The 9,624-nt window shown below is 51.9% G+C and overlaps 1 protein-coding gene and 1 long non-coding RNA gene across 5 annotated transcripts in view; one reads left to right on the top strand and one right to left on the bottom strand.

Moving 5' to 3' along the window:
- LOC117245537 overlaps window positions 1–234 on the bottom strand; it is a 1,925-nt gene extending 1,691 nt beyond the window's left edge. The window contains exon 1 of the long non-coding RNA XR_004500286.1: window positions 122–234. This is a non-coding gene — a long non-coding RNA (uncharacterized LOC117245537). The remainder of the gene's footprint in view (window positions 1–121) is intronic.
- Window positions 1–9,624, top strand: part of KCND3 (potassium voltage-gated channel subfamily D member 3) — a 101,990-nt gene that overhangs the window by 89,262 nt on the left and 3,104 nt on the right. For 3 of the 4 annotated variants that reach the window (XM_015650550.3, XM_015650551.3, XM_015650553.3), the window contains exons 4-7: window positions 68–169; window positions 5,551–5,643; window positions 8,133–8,189; window positions 9,013–9,260. In XM_015650550.3, the coding sequence (XP_015506036.1) occupies window positions 68–169; window positions 5,551–5,643; window positions 8,133–8,189; window positions 9,013–9,260 (500 nt within the window). The remainder of the gene's footprint in view (window positions 1–67; window positions 170–5,550; window positions 5,644–8,132; window positions 8,190–9,012; window positions 9,261–9,624) is intronic. The other variant, XM_015650552.3, reaches the window with a different exon arrangement.

Raw genomic sequence — 9,624 nt, 5'->3', positions numbered from 1 at the left:
CTCTGTGTCCCTAACCCCAGTGTCCCCAGTGTCACTCTGTGTCCCTAACACGCTGCTGTCCCCACAGAAGGCTCGCCTGGCGCGGATCAGGGTGGCCAAGACGGGCAGTTCCAACGCGTACCTGCACAGCAAACGCAACGGGCTCCTCAACGAGGCCCTGGAGCTGACGGTGAGTGCTGGTCCCGGCCGTGCTCCGTCCCTGTCCCCTCCTCTGCCCTCCCTGTCCCCTCCTCTCCTCTCCCTGTCCGCTCCTCTCCTCTCCCTGTCCGCTCCTCTGCCCTCTCCTCTCCTCTCCTCCGCCCTCCCTGTCCCCTCCTCTCCTCTCCCTGTCCGCTCCTCTGCCCTCCCTGTCCCCTCCTCTCCTCTCCTCTCCCCTCCCTGTCCCCTCCTCTCCCCTCCCTGTCCTCTCCTCTGCCCTCCCTGCCCGCTCCTCTCCCGTCCCTGCCCCACATCCCGGGATGTGCTGGCACAGCCAGAATCCATGCACAGCAGGAATCCATGCACAGCAGGAATCCATGCACAGCAGGAATCCATGCACAGCTGAAATCCATGCACAGCTGGAATCCATGCACAGCTGGAATCCACGCACAGCTGGAATCCATGCACAGCTGGAATCCATACACAGCAGGAATCCATGCACAGCTGGAATCCATGCACAGCAGGAATCCATGCACAGCAGGAATCCATACACAGCTGGAATCCATACACAGCTGGAATCCATGCACAGCAGGAATCCATGCACAGCAGGAATCCATACACAGCTGGAATCCATGCACAGCTGGGATCCAGGGCAAGGCTCCCCCAGCTGCTCCTGGAGCCGGGAGAGGCTCCGGGTTCCAGCAAGGAGCAGCTCCTCAGTCCCCCTGAGCCCCGGCTGTGCCGGAGCTGCTGGAGCTGCACTGATCTACCCAGCCCACACTGTAAATACCCACTGCCTCCCGGTCAGTTTTTAGGAGTCTAATATTGACTATCTGATCCTCTCCTGCAGGACAGGAAAATATTCCCTGGCCCCTGTTTCAGTCACTCTGAGGGTGGGTTTGTTTTTAAAGGCCTCCAGAGGCCTCTGGCTGCTCAGGAGGAGGAGGAGGAGGAAAGTTTGAAGTGCTCGGGTTGCTCAGCAGAACCAGCAAACACGAGCTGAGGTTATTGCATTAATCCTGATCACTACCAGAGCAGGTATTAGCACATTTCATGGAATTCATTTCAAATAAATCAGCCTTTCGTGCACGTGGGGAGCAAAGAGAGAGAGATGAAGAATGATTGAGCCCCAGAGCCCCCTAGAACTGATTTGTGCGGCCTCACTTGGGATCTAATCCTCAATTTCACTCTCCCTGGGACACATCCCTGCTTTTGTGCCCAGGAGGAACAGCAGAGCTGGGGGAGAGTCTGGAGAACAAGTTCTCTGAGGAGCAGCTGAGGGAGCTGGGGGAGCTTTTCCAGCCTCAATGACTCTGTAAAATCAAGCTGAGCAAGCCTTGCAGCCCCTGGGGAGCTGAGAGCTGCTCCCCAGGCTGTGAGCTCCGTGCAGCACCTGGTTCTGGCACCTGGGGTGTGCTCAGGGCAGCCTGGCACAGACAAACCTGACCCTTCACACCTGGAGTGTCTCTAAACTGCTCCACAGAAACGCTTCACACCAAGTCCAGGTCTGGAAGCTGGGCCCAGAGCAGTTCTGTTCTCCCAAAACAAGTTGGATCCCTCTGACTACACATCCAACGTTGTCTCCTGCTCTGGCAATGGCAGCCTCGCTCAGGAAATCTGTTCCTTGGACCATCTGGCACTGCTGAACAGCTCAGGAGAAGTTTCTGTATCAAGGAGAGGCCTTGGCTGCTCACACCTATCCCAGAGCTTTATCCCCACACAGAAAAGGCCCAGGACTGGGAAGTCAGCTCTGCTGGGATTCTGCTATTTCATTACCCAGAAACATGCAAAAATCTGACTACAAATTTTAAATCTCCTTCTCAACTTTAGGTTTCTGGTCTTTAAAATTGCCAGGAGAGCTTAGCAGGATCACTCAGTTTGCTCTTGATCTTCCAGCCTGTCATCCCAACAAGGATCTCCTCACTTCTCTTGTCAGCCAGAGCTCCCTGCCAAGAGCACTCAGGGAGGAGCAGCTGACACACCAATGCTTAAGCCCAAAATGCACGAGGCTGAGAGAAATATTTGGCTGAATGGGTTCATTTTCTGGCACTTGCCCAAAAATAAGTGGGAAAAGGATCATTTTGGCTACAAAGCTACTGTAGACACAGGAAGGAAAACAGAAATGTTTCTAAAGAGGTTCTAGAGGGTTTTTTTTTAACCATTAATAACTAAATTTAGGTCTATAGGAGCTCTTACAGCAGATTTTCACAAGGTTTTCTGGCTGTAACTTCCTTCCTGGTGGGCTCATAGCTCTAAATCATAGAATCCCAGAAGGGTTTGGGCCAGAATCAAAACCCAACACGTCTCTCCCTCCCCCAGCAGAGACATTAAATAATTACAGAACTGCAGAGAGTTCTTCCCTACAGGTGAACATGACCAGCTTAACTCCATAAGACAAGATTTTATGTCCTTTCATTTCATGGCCGAGCAGCAAACTCTTCTAAAGAGCACAAAATGTGAATGACAGCAAGTCCAGACAGCCAAATTTTTTAAGCTGTAAAAACATAAAGGAACAGGGCTCGTGTAGCTGCTATAATAGGCACCAAAATATTATCTCCATACTGTGCATATTTGTCAGTGAAATTAGTGTCAAACTGCTTCCCTGCTCAGGTCCAAGGCCTGTTTTGACACCTTGCCCAGGATCTGTGTGAGCAGGAACGGGCTGCACGAGGCCAGGCTGCCACAGAGCTGCCTCACCCCCAGCAGCAGCTCCAGCTGCAGCTCCTCCATCCCCAGCAGATGTTCTCTCATCCCAGGGGTCCCACAGCTCGGGGGTCTCACGGGCTGGCAAGGCCAGCAGGTCGTGTGGCTCTGGTCACCGAGCAGTGACAGCCCCACGCCGTCCCTGGCTGGGCTCTGCAGCCAAAACAACAGCCTGGAGAGCTCAGGGTCCTGGAAGGTGTGCTTCCACCAGCACCAGGATGGACACACTGACACCTTCCAAGGGTCTCCAGCCTGGAGCCTCCCAGCAGAGGGAAGAGAAGGCAAAGAAAAGGATTCATGCGAGGACAGCAGCAGGAAGGAGATTCCAGCGACAGAGCGGACTCGTGCTCCACAAACGTGTGGATTTGTGGCATTTGCCATCCAGACACGAAGCACTCAGACTGTTTTTGTCTCATTTAGAGATTTTTTTTAGTGGGCTTTATGTCAAAAGTGCTCAAGGGATGGTGAGATTCTTCCCATGGCAGCAGCCTACATATCCTCTTAGCACTAATCTCCTTGTACAGCTGAAATTCCCTTTTAGCTGCAGTGCCAGGAGGTGAATATCCCAGGAACAGGAGGCCGGGAGCTCTGCAGCTTTTTCACAAGCCCCAGATAAGCCCTGGGCAGGGCCAGCCCAGCCCCTGGAGCAGCTCAGCAGGGCCCACTGATGGAGCACCACGATCCAGGTAAAGTGGAGGAATTTTGGATTTCAGAACTGACACCTCAGTGTGCTGCAGCCTCCCCCAAAGCGAGCAGCGTTCACTGAACGTCTTCCAAGAGCGAACTGAACGGTAACTGGCATCAGATCCTGGCAAAGCTGGCATCAGATCCTGGCAAAGCTGGCATCAGATCCTGGCAAAGCTGGCATCAGATCCTGGCAAAACTGGCATCAGATCCTGGCAAAACTGGCATCAGATCCTGGCAAAACTGGCATCCCTGCCTCTCCTTCCCCCACCAGCTCTTCCACTGCAGCCAGACCCTTCTGCTGAAGACCCAGATTTTGTTTTCCTGCAGTAACACAGGAACCACTGATGCACAACCTACGTCTGCAGGATCCCTTTCCTCAGCACCACTCCCAAAATGCCGAGTGCCTGGGATGTTGGCCCTGGCCCAGGGCAGCTGTTCCTGCACATCTGGTGCCTCCTTTCCACCTGGGATGGCCTCGGGCGTTCCTGCTCTTTGCTTCTGCAGACACTGAGCAGAATCCCAAAGAAGATAAGGTCCATGTCCCAGTCCCTGACATCCCTTGAGGTCATCCCTGGTCACTGCTGTCCCCTGAGCCCTTCCCCCAGGGCCAAGCCCAGTGATGGGAGGCAGAGGCAGAGCTGGGCTGTGCTGCCAACTCCTCACAACTGCCTTGGCTCTCCTGCCAGAGCTGCTTTCAGCTCCCATTTCCATTTCCTCTCAGGCAAATCCTCATAAAAAGATACTGCTTGCAATATGTGCTCTTGCTCTCTCTTTTCCCAGTGTTTTAGTGCAGCATCATCTCTGCTTTAGGGCTTCCAAGGAGCTCCATGGGAAATATTCCAACCCAGAAATATTCCAATTCCAGTGGAGTCAGTCTTCCCAGCAGGAGCCAGCAGAACCTGCTGGATGTGTTACCTCACCAGGAGGATTGTTAATAAGAAAAATGGAACTGATTTTTGTTTTTAGGCCACTTCTAAAAATACATCTGGGAATGTTCATCTTCCAAAACAACAGCAACAAAAAATCCATAACCTGCCTAAGATGCATTCCCACGGGAATCTATTAATTCTGTGTTCAGGAAGTCGGCTCCCCTAATGTACCACTTCAGCTGTGTTTTGGCACCTGTCAGAGTTATTCCTTCACGTGAGGATCCCAGCAGCAGCCAGGATCCAGAGCAGGCCCTTGCAGGGAGCAGTGGCACACAGGGGTGTGTTTAGGTGCAATGTTTTAACCACAGCTGAATTTGATCCTCTTGAGAGCAACAAGCAATGTCCTGGCCAGATGTTCTGCCGAGATTTCCTCTCCTGAGCAGCGTTCAAACCATGCACATCCATTTTTTACCTCCAGATTTAGCCATGAGGGAGGACACCCCTCACTTCTGAGGCACTGGGAACATCTGGCACCACCCAGCTGCTGCTTTAACACAATTCATGGTCTGTGAAAGCGTTCACCCTGAGAGACACACCACAGATTAACCTTGGTGGAGTCACAGGCAGTTTAGAGACCAGAAATTCAAGCAGCACGGAGAGAATAGCCTCACGGCTGGGGATGGAGTGTGCTGTCCTGCTGCCCTGTGCACCAGAGGAGCAGCACAGCTTTGCCTCCAGCACAGGCTCCAGGTCAGGGCACATCTGCTGCCCTTCAAAGGTCACGGCAAGATCAGTCTTAATGGCTTTTGGAAAAGTACAGCAGCACAAAGTCTTTTCCTCTTTGCTGTCTGGTTCCTGAGCTTGGCATGGTGAGCCAGCAGCGCTGCCCGCTCCTCCTGCCCAGCTACAGAGCTCCTAGGAACACACAGGCTTTGAGTCCAGCCCGAGTCCAGCGGGGTGGACAGGTGAAATCACTGAGAAAAAACCTGAGGAAGCTTCCTAAGAGTCAGGAGATAGATCTGAGAGCCGGCAGCACTGAAATTGTTATGTTTACCCCTGTGCCAGCTCCTGCTGGTGCTGCTGGTTCTGTTTGTTTTCCTGCTTTCACACCCGCTTTGGGTTTTGCTCCTCTCCTCTCTCTGTGGCTATTCAGGGATCCACCGAAGAGGAACAGCACATGACTAAAGGCACCTCCTTAATCGAGAGCCAACACCACCATCTGCTGCACTGCCTGGAAAAAACAACCGTAAGTACCAGCACAGCATCCCCGGCCGGGCTCCCGGGAGGAGATGACACACGGGGGGCTCTCGGGGACCCCGACACACTCCCTGCCACGGCTGCTGCTCCTCCTGGGCTCCCACAACAGTCTGCAGTGGGTTAAGTGTGCTTCTGCTTCCTTGTCTTGGGAAGAATAATTCCTGTGCAGAGGGATAAAGATGGGATTAGCTGCTCCCCTCAGTCCCTACACCTGTACTTTGTCTGAACACACAGAAATTCCAGAGGGAGGTTAGACAGATCCTAGAGAGAGGATGTTTCATTTCTTCAGTGCTCCTGAAAGAGACCCAAAGTGCATTTCCCTTGGCTGTGGGACACACATCTCTCCCCCATCCCTGGTGCTGGGCAGCACTCAGGGACAGCTCTTGGGAGGAAGATGCTGCTGGGGACTCCAAACCACAGCCTGTGAAAAATAACCTTTAGCCCTGGGGATGGCTCAGAGAGGATGAACTCTGTCCAGGGGTTTAAAGGTTGCACACATCTTTTCTCATCTCTGTCTGGCTGCAGGGGCAGGTGATTTATCTCAAAGCCAGTTTGTACAGCATGACTTTTCTGTTTGCATCCTGCAAGGTGTTGGGAGCCAGAGTTTCACTTTGCTTTACTGACTGATTGTGTATGCAGAAGCCTTTGGGAACATTTCAGATATTTATTTGATATGTATGTTTTGCTTCCAGGTTTATATAAAAGGTTCTGCAGTAAAAGAACACATTATCAATACCATGATTCATTCTAGAGAGAATGAAGGGAGGTTAACACTTGAAATATTCATGCATTTTTCTATCTGCATCCATCATCAAATGTACTTTTGATTTCTGACTTGCAAGGGTTTCTTTTAGACAAATCACCTTCACTTCCATAGTTTGGCTTGTGCTGGAATAGCACCACTTAGGCCTCAGAGATACACTGGAAGAAGCTGAGTAATTAATTACAGTGACCTGAGCCTAACGAGCTCTAAAGGTCCCTGTGCCAAGGGCAGTGAGCTGATTCTTCCTGTATCAATGAATTTGTTTTATACAACTCATGCTGCCTTTATTTCAATGTTACATTACCAGCAGATATTTCACAACCTGACTCTTCAGTTTAAAACTTTCTGCCTAAAACCTTCAGCACCATAACCCACATTTCACAAAAACACTTTCATTTGGAAACCTGAACAAATTGGCTGAGGCAAACAAAAGCTGCAGGTTCTGCTCCTGTAGAAAGGCTCAGTGAAATTCTGAGCTGTGCCTGGGCAGGTGAACATCTCTGGGGCTGCACAAGATGCTCCATCACTCATGAGCTGAAGGAACTGGACAAAGTGTGCCCTAATTTGGGCCATGGTGCCCTAATTAGTGGTGTGGTGCCCTAATTAGTGGTGTGGTGCCCTGTCTGTGTCAGCCCACCTCACCAACAAAGGCTGATGGCTCCAGCTCACAAAGCTGCTCAGACAGAGTCACAGCAATTGACAGAGTTCCAAATGTTCCTCTTTTTCAGCAAACAGTGGCAATAACAGTGATACTTGAATTTTGGTTAAAAGTCAGCAGGAGAATCTTCACAGTGGGGTTTTCCTCCTGTTTCTCAGCCAGTTATTGCCATGGTGTAGCACCAAATCAAGCAGCAGGTTTGGATTCTGGTCTGGAATTATCAGAAAGTTTGATGGGTTTGTGTGGAGATCTGTGCTTCATGAAATCTGTTCAAGGACTGTGCAACAGAAAATTTAAATTGCAGTAAAAGCATTTTTAAACACTGAAGAGTCATTTTGTGAGCAAGTTGCAGGAATGGAATGAGGAATGTACCATGGTTGCAAGCTTGTTTCAATGGGCAATTCACCTTTCCTGAAAGCAGGCAGAGGATTCTCAAAGTCCATTATTTATTGGCCTGGTCTCTGGGTTGTCACTGGCAGCACTTCCAGCTGTGAATGGTCACAGATCTGCTGTGGCAGATGACAAAGTCACCCTGGAGCACTTGTGGCTGCCACAACAGAGATTACTTTGTCATATTCCCACAGCAGATGGAGTTTGTTCAAACAAAAGGAGGATTTTTCCCCTCTCATTCCAGCTCCCAGATTGAGTCTGGACATTCACAAGCTGTGTTTTCTCCAAGTGCTGAGTGCCTTGAACCCAGTCCTTCAACCCCAACCCTTCTTTGGGGTTTGATCAAACCCCACAATCCATTGGTGACACAACAGCAAAACAACCCCAATCTGGGATTTGTGAATCAGCCCCTGAAACCTTCTTTGTCTTTGCCTTTGGCTCTCAAAAGATCAAAGTGATAAAGTTGTTCTGGGTTCTGTTGTGCTCCCATGAACAGAACACCAAAAGCTGAATTGCCAGAAGGATTCTGGCTGGGGGAGGTTCTGTTGCCCATTCAAACTCGAGCTGGAATGCTGAGGCGAGAGATGCAGTGCTGGGACTAAACTTCTGAATGCTGGAATGGACAATGAATTGTGTTTTTATCTTCTGTTGGCATGTTGTCCCGTAGGGATTGTCCTATCTTGTGGATGATCCCCTGTTATCTGTACGAACTTCCACCATCAAGGTATTTCCTTTTCAAATCTGTTTTCTCTGTGGTCTCTGTGACATGTCTGGACAGTGTTTGCTCTCTTCTCGTTCTGCTCTTGTCCTGGGGTGTTTGTGCACGTGGCTCCCTTTGGCTCCCCAGTGCTCTTGTTCCCTGTGAGAGTTGTTTCTTGTTCCAGTGATCTGGTGGCTGCCTTCAGCATGGTTGCTTTTGTTTCCCATCTCTTCTGAAGCTGACAGGGACCAGGTGAAGTCTGTTCACTCTACCTGGGTGTTCACAGCCACACATATGAGTTCTTTCTTTCAGGATTTCTTGTTCCTTAGCACAAAAGCTCTTTACAGATTTCTGAATTTCCTTCCCCCTGAACACTTCCCCCTCTTCACTGCCGTGTTTATTCCTCTCAGCTCGTGCACTGCAGGGATGAACCCAGCAGCCAAAGCAAGCACTAAGTTCTATGGCCAGGTGATCATCTAAATGCAATCCTGTCCCTGGGCACGAAGGAAAAGGAGAGTGAACTCCTTTTGGGTTTAATAACCATGTGGCATTCCAGACTTTCTGAGACCATTCTGGAATCCAGACAAAAAAATGAACAGAAACTCAAGCCCTATGGATTTGACCATGTCAGCCTGTGTGAGCAAGGCAGCAGTGGGGCCCTCCTTTGCTCAGTGCAGCAGCTCCTCTCGTTTCCCTGCTGACACAGGAGAGCAGAATCTCCCCTGGCTGCAGCGAGGGCACAGCAATTTCTTTTAGAGACCTGTCCGGGCACAGGGACAGAGAGCATCTCCCCCAGCGAGCGCAGGGGCTGCCCCCGGGCACTGACAGCTCTGCTTCTCCCTGCCAGAACCACGAGTTCATCGACGAGCAGCTGTTCGAGCAGAACTGCATGGAGAGCTCGATGCAGAACTACCCCTCATCCCGCAGCCCCTCGCTCTCCAGCCACCCCGGGCTGGCCACGTCCTGCTGCTCCCGGCGCAGCAAGAAAACCACACACCTGCCCAACTCCAGCGTGCCGGCCACGAGGCTGCGGAGCATGCAGGAGCTCAGCACCATCCACATCCAGTGCAGCGAGCAGCCCTCCCTCACCACCAGGTACGGGCGGGGGCCGTGCTCAGCGGGGCTGGCAGGGCTGGCAGGGCTGGCAGAGCTGTGTCCGGCTGTGTCCGGCTGTGTCCGGCTGTGTCCAGCTGTGCCCAGCTGTGTCCGGCTGCAGGGCTGTGTCCAGCTGTGTCCGGCGGTGTCCGGCTGTGTCCGGCTGTGTCCAGCTGTGTCCAGCTGTGTCCGGCTGTGTCCAGCTGTGTCCGGCTGTGTCCGGCTGTGTCCGGCGGTGTCCGGCTGTGTCCGGCTGTGTCCGGCTGTGTCCAGCTGTGCCCAGCTGTGTCCAGCTGTGTCCGGCTGTGTCCAGCTGTGCCCAGCTGTGTCCGGCTGTGTCCGGCGGTGTCCAGCTGTGTCCGGC

This window comes from Parus major, chromosome 26 (assembly GCF_001522545.3).
Source record: "Parus major isolate Abel chromosome 26, Parus_major1.1, whole genome shotgun sequence".
Classification (NCBI taxonomy): Eukaryota; Metazoa; Chordata; class Aves; order Passeriformes; family Paridae; genus Parus; species Parus major.
The sequence above is the reverse complement of the archived record's forward strand: the minus strand, read 5'-3'. Positions and strand labels throughout refer to the sequence as shown.